Source organism: Python bivittatus, unplaced genomic scaffold, assembly GCF_059951505.1.
Source record: "Python bivittatus isolate LINGU-HERP-01145 unplaced genomic scaffold, Pbiv_v1 ctg000050_np1212, whole genome shotgun sequence".
NCBI lineage: Eukaryota > Metazoa > Chordata > Lepidosauria > Squamata > Pythonidae > Python > Python bivittatus.
In genome coordinates this window covers 2,885,837-2,909,254 of record NW_028277033.1, presented here as the reverse complement: position 1 = coordinate 2,909,254, position 23,418 = coordinate 2,885,837, and the positions used below count along the sequence as shown (strand labels likewise).

General features: G+C 39.7%; 1 protein-coding gene across 1 annotated transcript in view; it reads right to left on the bottom strand.

Annotated features, from left to right (window-relative positions):
- Positions 1 to 23,418, bottom strand: part of LRMDA (leucine rich melanocyte differentiation associated) — an 821,041-nt gene that overhangs the window by 347,332 nt on the left and 450,291 nt on the right. Inside the window, exons 4-5 of the mRNA XM_088128961.1 lie at positions 16,293 to 16,432; positions 369 to 495 (exon numbers count right to left, since the gene is read on the bottom strand). Of these exons, the coding sequence (XP_087985087.1) occupies positions 369 to 495; positions 16,293 to 16,432 (267 nt within the window). The remainder of the gene's footprint in view (positions 1 to 368; positions 496 to 16,292; positions 16,433 to 23,418) is intronic.

Here is a 23,418-nt window from a genome sequence, read left to right as displayed (position 1 = left end):
GTTGATCAAAACAAGGTCAAAAATGTAATAAAGTCAAAGTACACATGGTGAACATTAATTTCTGTACAAAATAAATTTAATAAATGTATGTAACAAATTGATTTTTTCCACCGACCCACAAATTCTTGCTGACAGGCACTGATTCCTTAAATGGCTTTGCAAGACATAATCAAAAGAACAACACAGTTGAAAAAGAGAATTCTAATTTTAGCAAGCTTAATAAAATGCTAACACTTTTAATTGCCATCTAGCTTTAACGTCAGCTGAGGAGCAAAGGTGTGCAAAAAGTTTAAATGGAGTGCTATCCAGCCAGCTATTGTTTCCAAAGATCCACCACTATTCTCATAAATACCGTTACAGTTGCTTACCTTACTATCCACTGGCTTCACCACTTTCATAAAGGCCCCCCTCAAAATGGCTTCTTCACGTTCCTTACTGCTTACTTTCCGAGAATCCAGAAACTTCAGGTTGGTTAATTTGTGCAGGACAAAATACCTAATTGGCATTTATAAAACAAAGAAATATAACCTTCAGGTTAGAAAGTTCTTTCAACATAGAATGCTATTTTTTCAGTTAACAGATTTAAGATGAGTGTATTGTAGTAAGGATCTTTCCGTCTTTTTATTTCTTTCAACAGTTCTGCTCTTCATTCTGATAAGCAGTTATTCATGGAATAAACAAGCTCATTATAATTTTTGCCCTATTTATCATGATCTGTAAATGATATAATGTTTGAAAATTCCCATACATCGAGCCTTTACAAGCATGCTCCAGTTTCCTGCCTATAGAAGAGTCTGCAGTGACATGAACAGTCCTGATGCATCCCCAATTTTATGCACAGAAACTCTTTTAAATAATGTGGATGCTTGTATGGGTGTCAACCACTATGCATGTTGAAACAGGATTACAGCCAGTGTTCTGAGAATATTTAGCTATGGCAGGTAAGTGCTAAACAGACAGGACCTTCAATAAGAATATCAGGTCCAGCTTCACTCCGGATGAGTTCAAACTAAAGCTGTTTCTGAGTAAACATGATTAGCAGAAATAGTTTAGTTTAGTTTAGAAAAAAAGGAAACGTGAAAGTGGAGAACACAGCATACCTTCTAAATCTGATGTATCAGAGCAGATAATGCAGAACAAGAAGGATGCTGTGAGGTGTGGGGCTTGCTACCAGGTTGGCTAGCTTCAGAAAAGGGTTGGACCAAATTGTGGAAGTCATGGGGATCAATGGCTATTAGCTTTGATGACAAGTGGTTGCCTCTCAAGGCCATCTGCTGGGAGGGTAGTGGGATTTCTCATGCAGGTGGCTGGCCAACTGTGAGAACAGATTGCTGGACCAGATGGTAGCAATGGAGGCGAATATGTGTAGCTCAAGGTTGAACTATGGAGTCCTTGGGGTTCTCTGAGCTTGGTTCTTTTCTTGCAAATGTTTCATTACCCAGCTAGGTAACAACTTCAGTGCTAAAATGGGATGAGGTGGACTAGATGGGCCAGCGGTCCAATCCAACAGGGCACTGTGTATGTTCTTATCTGCGTAACTTATGAGAGCTAGGAGTCTCAGAACTCATAGCTAAAAAGAAACAGCCACTAATATGTAGGTTCATAACTGTGATCATTTTAGAGCCATGCATAAGAGGTGTTAAACCATCAGCTCCCCTTGAATAGCTGTGGTGTCATCTGGTAAAACTACAAGGCCATCTTGTGATCAAGTTCTAGTGTGCTTCGGCTGTGGCCATGAGCGGAGCCAGAGACCAACACACAAATAAAATAAAGACTGACACATCTAATATATACCTTTTCCTAATCAGGTTAATTATCAGCAATCCTGTTAAAATGCTGTAAACAATTGCTGCATTAAGGTGGCACTAGAACAAAATATGGCTACATTATTCATAAACCTGTATATTGACTGGATAAAAGAAAGGACATATCTATTTCCTCTGTCCTATCCTGCATTTTAACCAAAAAAGGTGCCAAGTATAACATCTCAAAAAGCCTTAGGGCTTTATAACAAGTGTCCCAAGGACTCAATTTCTTCAGCTTTGCATGAACAAGTAACTTTGGAATTAGGGTTATTACTATATTTTCTTCCAAGAATGCTGAGGGCAAAGCACTGAACCATTTCTATGTGTAATCTTGTGTGCAGCAGAGATAGAACGCTGTGTGGGCTGACTTGGACCACAATATTTTATTTTTCTTGATTTGTGTTTGAATGACTGCACTCATTACTTTATGTGTTTTCTTTAAGCAGCAGGGTAACAACCAGCATTTCATTATCCATTCTTTTTCAAATAGTCTCTTTTTGAATTTCCTAAACTTATCCATTCCTTTGCAATATGTACATGCCAGTCAATAACATTCTTGAGGCACTCTTCAGTATCAGTACATAAAATCCTCAATAACAGAATTAAACTTGAGCGACAGAGGCAAAAAACAATTTAAAAAAATACTCAGAGTAGCAAAAACAATAACATGTTAAATAATTTAAGGGAATTTGGGGGCGGGAGAGGAAATAAAAACATTTATAACAGTACTCAAACTACTCAAAAGTTAATCCCAGTCAAGTTTCTTTGAGGACATTATACCCAAATGATCTATTCCCTGGCATCTATCTGGAATGTGCAGAATGTTTCAACTTCAGAGCAACCATTTCCAGAAGCAGAACAAAACACAGGTCATCTTGTGTGCCTCTGTTTTCAGTGATCTGACTATGCCAGGCCTCGTGATTTGTCTTCTGTTTGTGAGCTTCCTGGTTTTTTTTTTTTGCAAACCTTTTCCAGCCTACTCAGTACAGCAGCAAGGACCAGACCATTCCTACTGTTACTGGGTCAGACAGGGCAGACCAACATACAACAGTGTCGAAAAGAAAGCCACAGCTAAACACACGATAAGATACATGGATGCTCACAAGTTCATGCTCGCCTGGTAAATGTATTGCCTTTTTCCCCCCAAAAAAATAATGCTATGGGAGAATCTTAAGAAACAAAAAATGAAGATGAATGGTCAAGAATCTCCAGTTATTTGGATGGATGGATGGATGGATGGATGGATGGATGGATGGATGGATGGATGGATGGATTTAACAAATGTATATGACTGTGAGCAAATAACTTTAGACAGCTAACAATACAGACCAGCGTTTCTCAACCTTGGCAACTTTAAGATGTGGGGACTTCAACTCCCAGAATTCCCCAGCCAGCATGGCTGGCTGGGGAATTCTGGGAGTTGAAGTCCCCACATCTTAAAGTTGCCAAGGTTGAGAAACACTAATATAGACCAATAAAAACAACAAAAATGCAATTAAGAAACAACCATAGTAAATCCAAAATCCAAAAGCCGAAGCACCTCACACATCATCTTCAATCCCAGAATTGCCTATATTGATCATAGTGAAGAGCAGAAATTGTACTGGATTTCTGAGCACTTCTTGTTTTTTCCAAAGGTCTGGCACTTGCTGCTGTTAAAGTACCAACATTGTGAAAGTAATGAAAAGAATTAATTGCTAAAGCAGATGCTAATGAAAAGAATATGGATGACTGATTGGCCCTTTGTACTCTGGCTGTTGGTTGAGTCCTGGGGTGCGGTGGGGAGCATTATGGAAAGTAGGTGGAGTTCTGACTCAATCTTCTTCTAATCTATCCTGTCAGGTTTAGTGGTGCCCGCCTCATGGAACATCCTCTCCCCCAAAGTGAGGCTGGCTCCATCCCTGTTGATTTTCCGGAAGTCCCCCAAAACCTGGTTATGCCATCAGGCCTGGGGGCCCTAGGGGACCGGCGAGGTACTGAGGTGCCTCCATTGTTATTAACATCTGCTGCCCTCTCGTAGCCTTTGTGCTTTTTTAAATTTGTTTTTCTGAATAATAATTGATTTTTTATACGTTAACTGTTTTATACTTTTATTGTAAAGTCACTTTTTTGTTAGATGGGTGGCCATATAAATTTGATGAATGAATGAATAAATGAATAAATAACAGAAATTACAGAAATTTGGATGATTTGTGCATACTAATTTGTGGATGATTAAATGATGGGTATTTCCATAAAAGAGTACCATTCTATTACTTTATTTCTGATGCTGCCTCTGTGTAAATTTTCTGGGGAGGGTTTAAGACTAAATGTACCAGAAGTAGTGCATGCATACTTATTTTTATATGCACAGATTTTCCTTTTATCTACAGGTAATCCTCACTTACCAATGGTAATTGGGACAGGGAACTCCGTCACTAAGTGACATGGTCGTAAGGCACAATGTCACATGACCTCACTGACTTATGATGGCAGTTCTGGCACTCCCAGTTGCCATTTTTAAGTGAATTCTGCACAGTCACAGTATCCTGCGGTCATGTGATCACCAATACCAATACCAATACCAATACTTTAATGGCCAAGTATAAAACATACACAAGGAATTTATCTTCGGTGATAACAGCAAAATGATCACTATTTGTGACCTCCTGCCAGCTTCCCGATTGACTATGCTTGTCAGAAGCGGGATGCTGCAATGTTGTAATTTCAAGCCAGTTGCCAAGTGCCCAAATCGTGATCGCATGACTGTGGGGATGCTGCGTCGGCTGCAATTACAAGGACCCGTCATAAGTTCCCTTTGTTCAGCACTGTAACTTTAAGCAACCGCTAAATGAGTGGACTTTAAGCAAGGACTACCTGTATTTCCTCAGTTTTCTTCAATGAAAATAAGTTAGGGAAGCAGACAAACATAAAACTTTTTGTTTGTCCCCTTCCCTAACTTATTTTCATGAGATAAGTATTTTTGTTACTGCCATCCTTTGGACCATTACTCATCAGAATATTCTACTGTCAGCTAACTGGATGCTCAGCAGATGTGTTGGGACAGTCACTCCCTGAATTTCCACCCAATTCTGGGAATTAGTATCTCAATTCATTGGAAGAAGAGCAGGTTGAAATCCAATTGAATGCAGTAGTAGTAGCAATATAGCAACATTTCCTGAGTGAGAAATGAAATACTTGCTACACACAGAGATAGAAATCAAAGCTTCAGTAAAACATTTGAGGTAAGAGAAAACATTTTAATAAGGCTGGTGATATTTCTCCATGAGTTAAGGTTTACACTACTGTAGAAGTGCACAGAATCCTTTGTCTGAGGAACACACTTGATTGAGAATTGCTTTTTAGGTCCTCTAAAGTTTCCTCTAAGAACACTGGATGCTCCCAAGCAAAAACCCACACATGTTGCTTTATTTCCAAAAAAGCAGACAGAACATGGCATACCATGGCATAAATCAATGTTTAAAAAAGCCCAGCCCTGAAAGGTGATAATATCAACTCATCTCAAGTACTTGCTATTTACAGCCAGCCCCTGAGATATGAAACAGACTTACTGGAGACTGAGAGAGGAAATGCCAGATCCATTCCTGGCAAGAAACAGAAAGGTGATTGATAATGTTCCCCACAAATGCCAAATTTATAGAGACCATCATTCTAGAAACCAGCCTGAGTAACTGTGGTATGTAGAGCTGGCTGCCTCACACATCCAGTATTCTAAAGGCAAAGGCTGAAATATAAAGGGTGATCTTTTCATTTGTTCATTTTTATGTGTCTGAACTCAATAAATACAGTAGGAATAGGGTGGTGATAGAACACCATTCCTTGAATTTTCTCAGGAAAACACTAAGAAGTCTTTTTTTAAAAAAGGTAGAAACTGCCTAAACTAATTATTGGGTGCTTTCCAAGTTGCAGAAGCAAGAGTGGTCACCCTTTAATTAATTATTTAGTCTTTTGACAAGCAGACCAAACAAAAAAGACAATCAGCCATACTTCACTGTCTCTCAGAGAGTGAGATTGTAAAGTCATCATGAAATAGTATACGCACGCTGACCTATGCTAAAATCCATTAGCAACCTGATCACAAGACTCAGCTATGTCACTTCGATGGTGGACGAACGGTAACGAAAAGGAGAGGCCTCTTTGTAAAGTGTAGCATGCCCTGAGTCAGACAATTGTTAAGCATTGTTGGATATCTGGGGACATTGAAATATGCTCTCACACATCTCTTAACTTTTCCAAATGGTCTTTCAGCCACTGTGGGCCTCTGATGTCCCTTATCTTTCAGTGGAAGACAATATTCCCTCTTGTATTACTGGCAGAAATGCTCAGAGCACAAGGGGCTCTTTCAAAGAGATGAACAGAAGGAAACAGTATGTCAAGAGTAAAGCTTGGGAGGACTACAAACACCCACATAAATGGAAGGTGAAAAAAGATTAATATTCAGGTGCAGAAAACATCCACTATTACCAAATCAGCAAATGTTGAATGATGGTGTGAAAGATGCCATCAAGAAGCAGGCCGTCACAAAACTTGTGACAGATCCTAGCAGTGCAATGTCATCTCTTCACCAACTTTGGACCAAAGACTACATTTTAACCTTGCATGGCCCCATCAAAGAAGATGTGTCTTTGCAGCAGAACTATTAAGTCAGAAAGGATTTCTACTGTTTAGAACGTCTAAAGTTCTGTTCCCTAGACAAAGGGAACAAGCAGTCCTCACATCCTGGGAAACAGGAGTGAGGAACTGAATGGCAAATGAATGATGGGCAGGAAAGGTTCCCCAATCATCTTGGTAAGGCAGATGTTACACAAGAGAGGATGATGAAGTATAAAAGGCAATTAGTAGCAGACATTAAAAGCCACCTTGTCATCAGTGCTGGTGCAGCCTAAATAATGATGTCATTTTGAAGAACAGAGAAGCAACTGACATCTGTTTGTCATTCTTTTCCTTTCCATTCCTTTCTCAGCACTTGAATTTTTTCCCCCGGCAGAGAGAATCAGGGATCCCATCCTTCTACTTAGAGAGGTTCATTGGACATCCCCCTCTGACTCAACATGTCTCACATCTCCCACTCCAGATCAGAAAGTCATCAAAAAAGCCTGGATCAATTTCAGGTACATCTTCCATGGATTCAGAAGGGGTGAAAGGCACAGTGCAAAACCAACTTTACTGTTATCTGAGCTTTAGTCATGTGTGTTTTGATGCAAACAAACAATTCCAGACACGCAGTGAGGCAGAGATACTTTTGTTTCTGGAAGTTTAAAAAATGACTTGCTTTATATGGAGGGAATGCTGGATTTGTGCATACTGTCTGAAAAGATTTCTCACTATTATGGCCCATGGTGGGAGGAAAAGAGAAGGAAAAATCCTTCTTTGGTGGCTTTTCCCAACAAAAGTGTAAGTTGGGCATTGAAAGCACCATTTGAAAATCGCCACCTCATGTATGTCTCTTTCCCAATCCCATTCCCAAGTTCCAAACCACATCCTTGTTTGGTAGAAAGCTCCAGCTAAGGAGGAAAATGTCTGTCCAGCAAAAGGAAGAGGATCACATAGGTTGGGAAGAGGAGAGAAAAAAGGAAAAGAGAAGTGAAGAAAAGAGGAAGAGGAAAAAGGCAGATAAGAGGCTGGAGAAGTGCAACGCAATAGCAGTGAACAAATAATTGGTGTAATGATCAGGGCCGCTGGAATTGCATCACTAATGCGTAAACTTTGGTTTATGGAGCTGGGAACAAAAAATAACTTCTGCCTCATCTTATGTGAACTACGTATGAAAGGGTGGATCCAGGACTTATCAGGGTCAAACCACAACCTCCATGCTGAAGTCAATATATGAGAAGATAGGAGAGATGCGCAAGAGGAAGTGTAAACATGACATTTTCCCACTGTTTCTGAAGTCAGGAATGTTGCATCTCAATCAGCTCTATATGTATATCTTTCACATAGAGTCAGACACAAATTCTATGTGGAAGATGGATCCAGACGTAGGATATAAATGTACTAAACATTCTGTTTACACACATATAGCCTAAAGGACCATCCTAATATATGATTACAATTTTCTTCTTTTTCCACTATAAAAATAGAGTCTTGGTATTAAATAAAATAAGCAACGTATCTCCATCTGAAGATAAAATTATAACCTAAACATAACCCTAATTCCTATGAAAACTATGGGGAAAATGGTTAAACCTCAAGAATAATAGACATTCAAGCCTTGTAAATTTTATCCAGAGTTATTTGTCACTCCAGATCTCTTTCCTGTGATGTATGGCTTTGGTTACTGAGGTTATCACAGCACTATCCTAAAAGTTGCATGTGCATAAAACACTCCAGTTAACAATGCAAAAAGGTTAACTCCCAAAGATAACCTACCATCCTGAGGGTTAAACCCAATGATAGGCCTCTGTCAGCTGCCAAGGAGCTATTGATGATTCAATCAGTTTGTTTTGAAGGCGAAGTACAACAGAAGGGCACTAAACTTATTCAAACTGTCAACAAACCCTATCTGGAATGTGGCTTGCAGGTAAGTAATTTGGGGTGCTTTAAGACTATTATCAAATGGCTGTGCTCTCAGAAGGAGACAGCCACTAATAACACTGAATGAAGCTATCATAAAACACTTTATGGCAGGCGCAGGGATCTATAAATTGCATGACATACTGCAACTGCTTTCAACTTAGAAAATTGCTAGTTAAGGGACCACTGCTTAATGAAAAAGGATCCATCTAAGTTTTACATTCGATGTATAGAACATTTTATATCAGCTCTGGACCCCCTTCAGGGTTCCTGAAGTCTAGGAAACCTACCACCACCACCACTTTTCTCTTTTTTCTTTGCACAGATTTGTCAAAGAAGGTCATTATCTGCCCTGGTGAGAGAAAGCAATGTGTTCTGGAGAGAGGAAAAAACAGATATCTCAAGCAGGTCTTTCAAGGCCAATTTATCTCTGCCTGAGAAACCTCTCTCCTAGTCTATAATGTCCTTAGAAAATTGGCAATGCATAGAGCTCAGTCAATTCAGGAAGTTTCATTTCACAGTGGGTCACAGGAAGGAGGTTAAATGTTACTAACAGACATTTATTCTTTTAGGCACAAAGCAAGGGGCTTAGTCAGGTACTTCCGTTACTTGGTTACCGCTCTACAAAATGGCTTCAGTGCCTTGGGATTTCTAGCCTGCTTTGGGGTCTCTGTGCATGTAGGCGCCTCTGAATGCACGCACATAATATGTGAGAGAGCGCTGAATACCATTTTCAAACAATGTAGTTTTAGAAGTGACAAGCACTGCCCCCCACCATGGAAAAATTTGAGACACATCCCCACCTAATGAAGAGGGTTCAGCCTTCACCTGGCTGTGGCCAGAAAGTCCTTTGCAGAGTTACATTTTGCGTGCCAGTTACACCCACTTCTGGAACAGGAGGCTTTGCTCCCCATCATTTGCACCCTCGTTGCCTCACATCTTGACTACTGCAAGGTGTTCTATATGGTGCGCCCCTTTGGAAACTTCACGGGTGTTCAGCGGGCAGCAGTTTGGTATGAGTTGAGAGTATTCACTCTTGTAACATCACTTCCGTGGGAGCTGCGCTAACTGCCGCTCAGCTTCCAGGTCACAAGCCATGCGTAGCTCACGCGGATCAGCCCATCAGGCAAAACCAGGGAGAAGCTTGAAGTCATCTGTGGCAACACAGTAGCTGATCTTTCTTGATGATGGCCCCCCATTCCTTTCCTGCTATGTTTTCAAAACACTATAAAAATGTGGCTCTTCAGGGAATTTTTGCGTGGGAGATTAATGAAATTATACCACCCCCGGAGTGGGGCACACTGGATTGATGGGTGCTGCTTTTACTGGAGTATTTTCAACGGTTTTGCTTACCTCTCTGTGTATGGGTTTGCTGTTAGCTGCCCAGGGTCATAACTGGGGCACCCTGCAAGACTGACTCAATAGGCGTATAACGGGGCTACCTGGAAAGGTTGGTGTGATGCATGTCGAGGGTGAATTGCCTGGTCCCCTCAAAAGGGATGCATTGTGAAGACCTGGGTTTTAAAAGGTGTCTTTGGAACCAGCTAGGACTACCATATCTGGGCTTCAGAAATCTGGGGACAGTGTTTTCAGGGCCTCTTCACTGCTATCTACTGGTCATCTGGATTTCTGCAGCTCTGATCTGGTGGCTGTGGAACTGGCTGAGCTTTCTCTTCCTGAATTGCTATGAAATGACTAATCACACTATTGATTTGAAGGAGCTTTTAATTATCAATTATTGTAAGAAGCATATTCTTGCAAGAGTCTGGTTGGGAATCTTTCACTGGCTTCTGTGGCCAGCTCAAGCTATTCACCTGGGCTTCTGAGAGGGGCCAATATGAAATTGGGGCATAGACCTCATCTTACAATCAGGGTATTATAATAGAAGAGAACCAGTTGGATGCAGAGGTTAAGGCATCAGGATAAAAACTGGAAGACCGTGAGTTCTAGTCTGCCTGAGGCACAAAGTCAACTGGATGACCTTGGGCCAGTCCCTCTCTCTCAGCCCTAGGAAGCAGGCAAGGGCAAACCACTTCCGAAATCTTGCCCAAAAAAACTGCAGGGACTAGTCCAGGCAGTTGCCAGGAGTCAAGACTGACTTGAAGGTGCACACATGTGGGCACACACACACACACACAAAGCCTACCAAAGTCATTCTCCCACAGAACCTCTACCTAGCATAATTCAGGCAGACTTATCCCGAGACTCTTTCTAACGCTTTTCCCCTTTGGGCTGCCCCCTCTGTTTCCAAGGTCTGTTAGCATTCCATCACATCCACGTGATAAACCAAAGTTTATGTGTTGGCAATGCAGTTCCTAGCAGCATTGGCATTTGCACCATTTTTCTGTTCTTTGTTACAGCTTTCTTTTTCCTCAGGCTGCCTCTTCCTTTCCTTTCTCCTGTCCTCTCTTCTCTGTTCTCATCTTTCCACCTGACATACAGTAGTCTTCCTGCTGATCTTTAATCAGCCCTGTTGGACACGCGTTCTCCTGTTTAGCTACAGCTGTAGCTCTCTGCCAGTCATGGATGTGTTTTTGAGCATGGGGCATCCTGGCACATTCTCATTCCAGGAGAGGAAAAGCAAGACAAATAGATGTCAGTTGGTTGTCTGCTTGCATCCAGTGGCTTCGCTGGATATCTCTCCTTTGTTCCAGCCCAGCAGAATCCATCATGCCCTCCTGTCTTCCTCTCCACCCCTCTGCTCACTAGTTTTCAGGCTCCCGCACATTCTCAGAAACAAAACATTAGTCTGTGGACACCACCTTAATTAGGATGAAAGTCTGGGTGCCTTTCTTCCCTCCTCATTCAGTGTCTTGAAACAACATTTTCCCCATTCTAGGAAGCAACTGAGATAAATGGGATTGCTCTCAGTTGCAAGTCTACCCCACCTCCATGACATCATTTGATCACTCATCTCATGTCAAAACCAGGACTGCACTTTGTGCAAAATAAAAAATGGCTACCAGACAAATGGCGGAATTAAGGAAGTGCCACCTTAACAGTGGTTGAATAAATAAATATATTTGATTGATAATTACACAACCTCACTGTGGCTCATCCCTGTGTTCCAAATATTTCAGCTCCTGCTCCTTATTATTTCATGAATAACAGTTCCTGTTTTCCCTTGGGTATGATTTGCACTCCTTATTATTTAATTTTTATTTCACGTAATTCTATTTCTAGGTTTATATCATGTGAAGTCTATGAAGAGTAGATTAAACAAAAGTCTGCATAGACTTCAGAATGGGTTGTTCAGGACACAATCATGAATTAAGGAACATCACAGTCCAGCAGCTATATGATAAATAGTTGTAGGTGGATTTATAAATACAAATAATTGATGTCACAGCCTTCAGATTTCTTAATGGTGGTGGGGTGGGGACACAGGAGAAGAAACCTATCCCTATGTTTTTATTCCTTTATGGGTGATGGGAAAGATTTGATATGGGATTGAAAATATATGATATGATAGTAGTTTAGTTTAGTTTATTATTATTGATTAACCATTAGGCCATGTCAGGATACAGAGTATAAAACATATAAAACATAAGACATTATTAAGACCATATATTAAAAATAGGATAAGAGAAACAAATTAAAATTAAAAAAGAAAGAAAAAATATGCAAATCATATCTCTGTATCACCCCTACAATTTACTTACATTTCTTATTATATTAGCCACTACTCACAGTACTCAACAAATTTGATAGTGCTTGTGTGATATTATGTATTTTGCTTACACTTGTTTTAATTTGCAAGAGAAACTAGAAATTCTGACCCAGAGAATAAAGCAGAAAGCAACAGAGACATTAACTTGGGTTTCTGTGGAATCTGATACGGTATGAACCCCAATCAAATTAATTTAAAATAACTTTGAAAAGCTTTGTCAAAGAGAAACAATATTGCACAGAAATGGCTAGAGTTTTCCAATTTTTCATATAATGGCCTGACATAAATAATGTACTAAAACTATCCCAACCCACTTTTTCTTTTCAACAATCAACATTTTGCTAACAAATGCAACAACAGACATGTTTGTTTTGATGTATGGCTGTGTGACATATTATAAATATTACATCACATAACTGCAGAGAATGTCACTCAACAAGATTTTTTTTCCCAGATAGCATTAAATGAACCATGGAGTCTTGCCTCTGAACAGCTCCTTTAAGGAACTACTTTTGCTTAAATGATTAATAGGCTGCATATTGTCAGAAAAATGTCCTTAAAGTGAAAAACAGTAAACTACAGAGATATCATTCATTTTTAAGGAATTCTGTGGTGAAAATATCTCATAAATTTACACTACGACACCACTATTTCAGATCTTGGTGCTTTACAGTTTAAGGTTAAGGTGAAGATATTTAGGCAAAATGCAGAAATTGGCATGTGCGTGTGCATATTCAAATGCACACAAATCTCTAGACTATAGTTTTAAATTTATTTTCAAAAAAACTAAAACACTGAACATGGAATAGTCATTATAGCTCAAGTGTGCTCAGCATAAATGAAACAGCACAAAGACAGTCTCCGTTTCCAGATTTGTACTACATCACTTGTTGAAGACATTATTGTACAGATCATATATCTTATACTATGAAAAGTATAATTACCTTTTTGGATGCAGCTTCTCAGAATATATGTGTGATATGCCAGAAGTAGTATTTATTTCCCTTATGCTAGTAGATAGCACAGATGTGCAGTGAGCCCAAATTTGGTTCAGAGGCCAATTCAGAAAACAGATTCACCCCAGTCCCTCCCACGATCACTTGTGCTCAAACCCAAATCTTGATTCAAAAATTTGAATTACCAAAATTCATATTAATTTTCACTGGAAATCAAAACTGGACATCCTTCTCATAAGTGTTTTTGGGGTTTGAACCTTCCTTTTGTCATTGCCTCCAACCCTGTTCCCATACAAAAAGACTGTATGCAACTGGCAAGCAAATTTGTGGGTTTCGTACAAATGTGGTCAAAGAACATTTTAAGAATTATGGATTAAAAATAAAAGAAGATAAATTTACAGTATATATTGTATGATAGGATAATTGTTAAAAAGATAACATCCAGAACAGAAGTGGCCTGAGCTTGGAAATTTGCAACATTTCAGGAAAGGAGCAGCAATTTTTATTTTTCTTAATTAAATACTGCAAAAGTAATTAGTGGTTGATTGGATTCCTCTCCTGATATATGTGAAGAATTTTTGTTTGTTTTTTCCCACAGAATGTTTGAAAATGCATAAAATCTCAGGCATGCTTGCTAGCAAGAAACCTGCAAAAGGTCAGAAGAACAGGTACAGGATCAAGGAAATTATGAATACAGGAAACTAGCTGGATTTCTCTTTTTGGCTCAGTTAGCATCAGCTCACCAAATGTGATAGGAGAAAGGGGTGCATGATGAATGTGGAACATCAAGAAAGAGATGCTGCTGAAGGATGTGGACTTTCTGCATTGTCAGACAAAGGAATCCCTCAGTCTGGGTCACCTGAAAACATTCTATGATATTCCTGCTCCTGTGAGAGATCGAGGAAAGAATACCGAACTCTGGAACAGTCCTATGCCGTATTACTTTGACATTCTGCCCCAGTCTTTGCTAATCACAGCATTCACTGTAGTCAGAAACTAAAACGGTGTCCTGATTCCCCCTTTCCTCTTTCTTCCACTACTGTCCTTCTTCTCCCTACTCTCTTATATCCTTTTCATGGAAAATTTTAGAAGGAATGCATCCTCTTTTTTGGTATCTCTCCCTCTAGTCTTACAGCAGCTGATTAAAAGGATTCAGATTCCAACGTAGCCTGTTTCAGAAGAATTCTGCTTCGTTTCAAATATTCCAAATATCAGGCAAGTCTGATAGTCAGGCAAGTCTCCGGCTAAATATTTAAGCCAAATGTAATTAAAGAATGTCATCTGTCTCTCCATCCATTCATTCAACTTATATGACTGCCCCTTGGCACACAGCTCTACGGGTGAACAACAAATTAAAAGTAGCAATTAAAAAAATAAATAAATCCAGGCCCCCACAACCCCCAAGCACTGAGAAAGAACATTGATGGCATTATCTGGTCAGCCAGAGGTTGAGATGTTAAGTAGGAAGGAGGAGAGGGAAGAACCCTATGGAAATTTCAGAGGAGGGGCTTATGTCTAGACCTCTTTCTCCACCCCACAAACATTGACAGGAACCGACCCCAGGTGAAAGAGAACCTCTACAGCACCATGCCTCCATTCCTAACTACCTGAGCTGGTCCAGAAGGATACTATGACTGATGATATAGAAGGTCACTGGGAGACCAAAGAGAGTCAGGAAGGATGCACCACCTCCATCTTGGTCCCACCCACAAGCACAGTCAATGCCATCTCAGTACTATGCCCAAGTCTGACACCATATTGAAAGGAGTCCAGATAATCTGTTCCTCCAGTAGCCTAACACCTTCTGAACAACCTTCTCCAAAAAGAGAAAGTTGAAAACAGGACAACAATTGTCCACTGCCATTGGGTCCAACAGTGGTTTCTTGAGGATACTTTAATACTGCAGTTGTGAACAATTCAAGTCCTTCTTATAGCTCTCAGTTTTTGGTGGCCCTAAAGACACACTGAAGCCATCCTGCCAAAATTCAGTAACACCCTGAGAATTGGAGACTGGGCTCTTCACTAAAGAATAATTTAATGTTTCAGGCAACAAAATGGGCTTAGCCCTGACCCATACTATAAAAGCTGAAAATGTGGTGGAAAAACAGAAAGTACAATACAGCCTCACCCACATGCATAATGAAGGCTGGTATGCAAAATCAGTAGGCATAAAATTCCATGCTGTTTGTCCTGATATTGCTATTATGTCTAAAAGAGCCCACATACCCCTCATATACATAGACGGTATCACCTTAAGACAACGGAAGAAGTACAAATCATGCACAGCATGTATGGGTTTCTTTGAAAATGCAGTAATAATTCCTGTCTTTCCACTGTTCTGATGTTTCTTCGACACTGGCAGCCAATTATATCAGACAGGGATATAGAAAAACATAGCTATGTTGGCTTAACGATTACAAATGGGAAGAGGACTTCTGAACAATTCATTCCAAATTTTTGGAGCTCTTTTGTTTATGGTATATTCTAGAGGCTTTTTCTTCTTCCTGTTTCCCTGAATGCTAATATTAAATCATACCTTTAATATTGTTGTACATGCATCTATTTTTCTGTCAATTTGATGTAACTATTTTTAAAGAAAGGGCTGGAACTTAAAAGTGCAATTGGTGATGCTTGGTGGTCCCTGTGTGGTAATTTATGGAAATGCATGAGACTGCTGAGGGTTTGGGGGTGGTGCTGCTGATTCAATGAGAATTTCACTGAGTCAGCATTCTGCAATGAATGGCTGCCTTGGTAGGGATCTATTATGAGGATGATAGAATTTGCAAAATCTTGGCTCAGAGAAAAGCTGACTGTACATATAGGCACGGAATGGAGGTGAACAGCTCATACAACAGAGTGAACGTTACAAAACCTGCGCAGGAGAACTTGCTATCAGGTTGTACTCCATGGGTCACCTATCTCTGTGTCATATATAATTGTTCTTAATAGCTCCAATGTGTCATAATCCCTGGACTGGATACTTTTATACCAGACAGTGAGAAAGATTCAAGGAGGTCCTAACAGAAGTGGACTCAGTCCCTGCTATCACTGGGGCAATGCACCACATCTCGGCTTCTTTCTGCTTCCTTAGCTTTGGGCAAATGGGGTTTATTGGTTTGCCTCATGCATGACAAAAGGAGGAGGAAGCCAGATCCTACTTTAAGATCTAGTGAAGCATCTTTGGAATTGGGGAGCGTCTTGCTCCACTGATCGATTTGTACTCTCATCTAGAAGAGTCCTATGTCTTAGCTGGTAACATTCAATAGACCATTAGTTCCCCTAAATTACTTTCTAACTATTTCATCTCAGCAGCCATTGTTAACCACAGTTGCAGTCTGGGATACTAACCTGTATCTCTGGTAGTCTCCCTCATCCTTGTCTTTGCAGACCAGCTCATTCGGACATGCTGAATTTCCCAGTAAACTAAGGAACTCCAGGGAAGGTGCTACTTCAGCCAAGTGATCCAGCAAGCCCTCCAGCTCTGTTATGTGTCCAAGGGCATGGATTAAGGATTCAATGACATTAACAAAAGGGAAACTTTTAATCAAGATTGTGCCTCTCCCACCCCTGCCCACCAGCATGTCTTTCTGTAACATCGCACCATATATACACATACATACATACATACATACATACATACATACATACATACATACATACGAGACCCAGTTTGGTGTAGTGGTTAAGGCACCAGGCTAGAAACTGGGAGACCGTGAGTTCTAGTCCTGCCTGAAGCACAAAGCCAGCTGGGTGACCTTGGGCCAGTCCCTCTCTCTGCAGCCCTAGGAAGAAGAAGGACAGGGCAAACCCCTTCTGAAATCTTGCCAAGAAAACTGCAGGGACTTGTCCAGGCAGTCTCCAAGAATTGGACATGATTGAACAGATTAAAAAAAAACACCATACATACACACACAGAGTACATATATACAATACTATTTAAAGAACTGTAACACTAATTATCTGCAGGAGAAATTCTCTTTTTCTCTCTATCTTTCTTTGGCATAAAATGAAAGATCCTGGGTTTTATTTCTTCCTTGTTCTTTTCTTCACTTCTTTTTCATTCCTAGGTGACTGTCTGCAAAACATTAAAAACTTTGACAAAATGATGGATGTTGTATGGGAAAATGGTTAGCAACTGCTGAAGCCATGAAACTTTTCCAACATGGCAACGAGCAGTTACTTTCACAGTACATTCATCACTAAATATATTACAACAGGTTGGAAAAATGAGTTTTGAAATGGAGTCAAATGACTTCCGCCCCAATATACCATTGGTGTATATTGGGAAATATGCTATTGGTGGTAGCAGAACGTTTTGTTAGCAAAAATGCTTGACCAAAGAAGTTGTTATTAAACCACTGCAATTTATAACAAACACCCAACCTTAAAGAGAAGGAAATAATAAAATCTTTTATGGAAATGAAAGCAAAGTGATACATGCTAACTTAGATACATGAGATTTGAAAGTCATTTAATGCATCCACTATATCTAAAGCTCTATGAAAAAGTATGTGTTCCCTTCTGAATTTTCTGCATTTTTGCATATTTTTGCCACTGGGATTATCAGAATTTCATGGGGTCCTACAAATACAGAGAGGGAGTCTAAGTGAATAAACATTTTGACACCTTCAGATAAGTAGGATTATACAATGGCCTAGAAGACCTCAGCTCTTCCCAGCCTGTCCCCTAGGTTAGAGGACCATTGAAGAAGCAGGAGAGGAATCCTTTTCCTCCAACTTTGGTGGTGGAGTTTTGGGGGAAATGAAATAGCCTGTGGCTTCAAGATGTAGCTATAGAGACAATAGGATTGCATCTTTAGTCTTATACCTGAAAGAATTATCTCAAACTTGGATTCAATGACTAATACTGCATTGTAGAAAGAAGAATTGACATCCTTTCTTTGATGCTTAGCTGGCATGTATCAAATCTTTCTCAGAACCAACATGATGCTGTTCAACAACTGGATTTTTGGGCAAGAAATGATCTAGGAAGGTGGGTGGTGTTTTTGTTTCTTTGTTTTGTTTTTGTTTGCTTCTCTTGCTTTTAGTGTAGCAAGTACCAATTTCTTAGCTAATTTTCTGGCTTGAGGTATGCTAGTATAAAAAAGCATCAATTGTTATAGTTCCTCTGGCAGCCTGTGCTGTTGCAAGTTGTTGCACTGATGTATCTCATGTGTATCAGCATCAAAATGTGTAATAAATAAATGATGTTTTGGAATGTTAAGAGAAAAAGAGTGGTAAGTCTTGGGATGTTTTTTAGTGACCCCTCTCTTTGCATCGTTCCCCTCCTGTAATGCTCTTACACAAAGTGCCATGGGAAAGTCCTACAGCAAGAGCTCAGGGCTAAAAACCAGATGAGCATATTTTGGAAAAGAGTTACGAATAAAACAAACCAAAAAGAAGTTCTGCTGGGCCAAAAGAAGTTTTTAACTGGGAGGAAAAAGCAAAGTAGAAGGCCTGTAAAGAGATTTGAAAAATGATAGCAATACTTTGCTTATATATTTTTTTTTCTTTCTGATTTATTTTGGTAATGTCAAAGAATGTGATCTGCCTATTATGGCAACAATAACAGTTTTGCTTGTTTGGAGGCTTTTCACCTCCCTTTCTTCTTCAAAAAATACAGGATCATTTCCAGGATACTACCACCACCACAAGCAATTAATAACAATAAATAGCATGTGAAACAATTTATCCCCATGTTGTTTTTTCTACTTCTCTCAGTCTTACTAATAGGAACAGAACTGACCCACAAAGTCATTAAAAGTAAGAATTAAAAAAAATCCCAAAATTAATGGGAGAAAGGGCACCGGTTGTCACTTCCTCACCCTCATGGTAAAAGACTGACACAATATTTTGATGATTCTTTTTCCAGAACTTTCTCATTATATGCTATGCAACCTATTGACGTAGGATTTAAAAAGATGCCAGCGCTATCTAGTCCTTTGGACCTTCCACTTTAGCTTTCTAGGTGCTCTGCTTTACATACGGGACTCAGGCAAAAAGTAGGGAAATATATGATAATTAAAATGGCAAATTATCATCTCAAAGACTGTTTGGCATTATAAGAATAAATTAATCCACTTAAATCATTTGATCAAGAATAAAGTTGATGATACCATAAATTGGTATAATCCTTAAATAGTCATATGATATAAGAATTGTGAACTCATGGATCTCCCAGAAACTGAGCTGGTTAAAAAAGGAGTTGCCCACTCACTGGCACATGAGAATCCCTGTTGTTTTGTAACACCTATGTTTCAAGCTCTGCAATGGTTGTCATTAAATCTGCGTGCCATTCAAAATGCTGGTTTTAACCTAAAAGCTCTCTATGGCTCACCTGCTAGTTATCTGCAAGACTGTCTTCTCCAAGTAGAACTGACAGCTTTGGTGGGCTCCTGCTAGATATTATTAGTGGTTATCTACTTCTAAGAGATGAGGGGGCAGGGGCCTACAAAATGGGGTTTCTTGATTGTGACCTCTGTTTTATGGAACAGCCTCTTCCTTGGAGCCAGACCAGCATCCACCTGGCTACCTTTCTGGAAGCTGGTGAAAACTGAGCTCTTCCCAAAATGTTTGGAGGGTGATGGGTTAGCACCATGGAGTGTTACAATATTACTGTGTCTGTGTTTATTATTCATTGGGCTTGGAAGGTACTTCATTTTTATGGCTTTGATTAATGTTAAGTGCCAGGAGTCCTTGTTGATTAGGGAGATACAAATAAATAAATATACAGCTGAAGATCATGGTCTAAGGCAGAGGGTGCGTGATGATTGGTCAAAGAAAAGTGTTCTTTGACCAAAAAGAATCTGAATAAACACTATAGACAAAAACTCTGACTTAAGAGAAGGTAGCCTGCTATGTGCTTAGACTATTGCTTGCCTACGTCAACCTAGAGACTTTGTGGGACTGGAACTAAGGATGTCGTAACTCATTGTTTAGCAATGATGTCATGTTAGCCAGCAAGGCAAACAAAGTATACAGACTGATCTCAAATCCCCAAGTGCTCCCTGCCAAATCATAATTTAGATATTAATTTATCTACAATGAAGGTAGCTTAAGTCCTAAGATTAAGGACTTTTGGCACAAAATTGCTGGTTTCAATCAACCATCCGTGGTTTCATCCATTTGTTTCTGGAGTTTATTACCACAATTATTATGTGGCTATCTTAACAAATTCAGGTCAGTTTGGTTGCTTGTCTTTGACTTTGATGTATGTGTTCCTGTTATCTTTGTTATCTCTTGCAGATGGAATATTCCCCACTTTTTCACCTCAATAACTAAGGGCTGTGGCATTGCCCCAGAGCAGAAACAGACATTTTGCCCTTCGAGGCCTTCCTTTTACTATATGCATTCCAATTTACATCTTATTTGCTGGAGGCAAACAAGAAAATGCAGAGAACTATCCAATACAAGATCCTGATGAAAGAAGGTTGTTTCCTCTCCTCTTTTTCAGACCCTGGGCAAAAGTGTACTTGACACAGAGCTCAAGTCAAATTATTCCTTTTCACTTTAATTAGAAGGAGTTCCAAATATGATCAAAGAAGCAATAGGATTAAAGTAGTTCTCTCACCTATGAAAAACTTTTTCCCAACTTGTTTTTCCTTTGATAGGGCGAAAAATCTTTTCCCTACAGATAAAAAAGCACATAGCAAAAGTGGTATTTTTTTGTGCAGACTCCTGTGGTAAAGATTTAGTACCCTTCTATCATTTCTTGGCCTCCTGAATCATCATCATCATCATCATCATCATCATCATCATCATCATCAGTCAAGAAGCTTTTCATGAGCTTCCTGTTTAAACTGATCCATTTTATGTCCCTTGTTTATGGCTTCATTGCAAATTTTCATTTTCAAGTACACAACAAATAAAACTCCAGACCCATTTTTCCTACGCCTGTGAAGAAAGAGTTGCTGAGAAGCAGGAGAAGGGCTGTCTTAAGTGAGAAGACCAGTTACTGATGAAAATGGTGACTCATTCAGGAGCCATGGTGGAGAAGAGAAGAGCAGAGCAAGAGGAATTAACATCCTGTTCTTGAATAGACAGAACATAAAAGGTTTCACTTAAGACTGGCTCACAGTGATCTTAAAAAGAAGTGTTGTATAGATGCTGTTATCTAAAGTCCTGGTTACAGGGCAGAAGAACAAATAATCCCTAACTCAGTTGCTCACAAAAAGGCAAAACAGCTTTTCCAAGGCTATACTGGGGAGACTGTTCCCCACGTCATTGCTAGAGATCCACTGAGTTCCAACCATTTTATGTAGCTCAGCCAACAGTCATATTTGCTTTGTTCTTACTGCCTCAAGTACACATTTGCCCAGAGTCTGAAACAGGTGGGGGAAAAGTCCTTCTTTCACAGGGATTTTGCCTCTTACGCAGCAATTCCTTGTGGCCTTTGATTATTGAAGCTTGATTACTGAGGAAAATGTTTCACAGGCAGACTGTGTCTTCCTTTAGGAACCAAAAACAGCCCCAAAAGGAACCAATGGCTAAGGCCACACTACAGATAGCACTGAATATTATACACTATGGATGCTTTATCAGGGAATGAAATATTCTTAAAACCAATAGATCTGTCAGGGTGAGAAAGGCAACAGAATGACTTAAGGAAAGAAGAAAAAGATTACATCCCTGGAAATTGGCATGAATCGCCAGAGCGAAACAAATATAGTGCAAAGAAAGAAAAAAACCAACAATGGTCTGATAAACTAAGGTCCAAACAATGAAAAGAAAATTCAGGGAGGTTCCTGGTTACCTGCGTGCTTTTGAACCTAATCTACAAAAGATTTCATGCTACAGACAAACAGTGATTGCTGATTGCTGTAAAATTATTCATATTACTCTGAACTTGTTACCTTGTTAGGAAGATGCTAACACTTCAGGGCTGGACTACCTTTTCTCACAAAGTTTCTGGATATGTCAGTTCAAAAATTTCTTCTGAAAACTAAGATAGAGGTTTGCAGTCAGATAGGCCTTGAGGAACATTAGCACTTCTATATGGAATTCCTTTCAGTCTGCTTAATTCTTTCTTAAATTCCTGCTTAATATGACCAGCAGAGGAAGCTAGGAACAGCCTCAGTTCCTAGCATTTCCAGTCATCCCTAAGGGGTGAGAGGAATGGGCTCAAAATGTGACTTGGGAGCAGCATATCTCAACTTTCAAAAAGTAATCAATCCACAGAATACCCTATCATCATATATATTTGCATAGGTAAACTGTTTTTTTTTTTTTTAACTCCATCTGCACTGATCCCTTCCATCTCTTTGATTCTATTACCCCAGGCCACTCTGAGTTGGGTCCTTTAAGCATTTGATGCAAACCACATTGTAAGCAATGTGCCAGCAGAAATGGTGTCATGCTTCAGTGTGGAACAGACCTACCTGTTTGAGTCAATTTGACTTAAAGTAGCCTGGGTAGAATCCCAGGTGCCTGATATCTCTACCATTTCCCTTGGCACCTATCAGTCTACAAATCTTATTAGATTTATTTTACTTTACATAATTCTGATATTTTAACTACCGTAGGGACTATTTCCTCAAAATGGAATTTGCCTGATCCATGAATTCTCTAAGGCAGATTACTCTTTCGGGACAAGTTCCCACAAGAAATCAAAAGGGACCCAGCTCTGAAGGAAAGCCTTCTCTGCAGCAGCTCCCTTTTTAGGTGCCCTCTAACCCTAGAGATGCCCCAACATCCTTACAGGCATTCCATGGAGCCATCAAAACTGTTCTGTTTCAGCTGCCCGTCAGTGATTGATTCCTGATGTTGGATTTGGAGTAACCATCTTGTACTGTCTATCATTCCTGATCTTGTTTTACATGTAAACTGGCATCGGCGTGAAGCTGAGGTGGAGGAGTTGTCACTGGACAACTTCATCAGTCTGCCTTTGCAAATGGGTGTCTTCCAACCAGCCACAGCTTCTCTGATAGCTATTTTCTGAAAAGGTCTGAGACACAGTCTCAATATGCCCAGTGTGCTAAGAACGCAGGTATAAAGCATAACCGGGAAATTCCCTTTCCAAAAGTTGGTTTGGCCAAAAATAATAATACCTTGTAGAAATGTGGTTAGAATGATAGATATTCAACCGATTTAAACCTGCTCTGGCTTTAAAAAAATGATGGCTTAGGATCACAGTTAGCATTATAGTTCAGTGGTAAATCAGTATGTAACCAGTATTAGAGCACACAAATATTGGTTTTATTAACACCAAATTGACAATTTGATTTGTTCATAGTTTTAGGATTTGTCAGTCAGGATTCACCACCAACAGCTTGATAGGTTATCAGGAATTTATTTAAAAGGTTTTTATATGGTCAGACCTTTTCAGCATGGTAGTCTGAACTGGACTGGAGCATAACATTTGATGCATGAGAGCTCGTAACAGCCATGCTCTTCTTTCTCTCACCCTCTGAAGCCTCAGAGTTTCCTGGATAGAGCTTTGTAGTCCTGATAAAATCTCAAGAAGTTGAACTGATGGT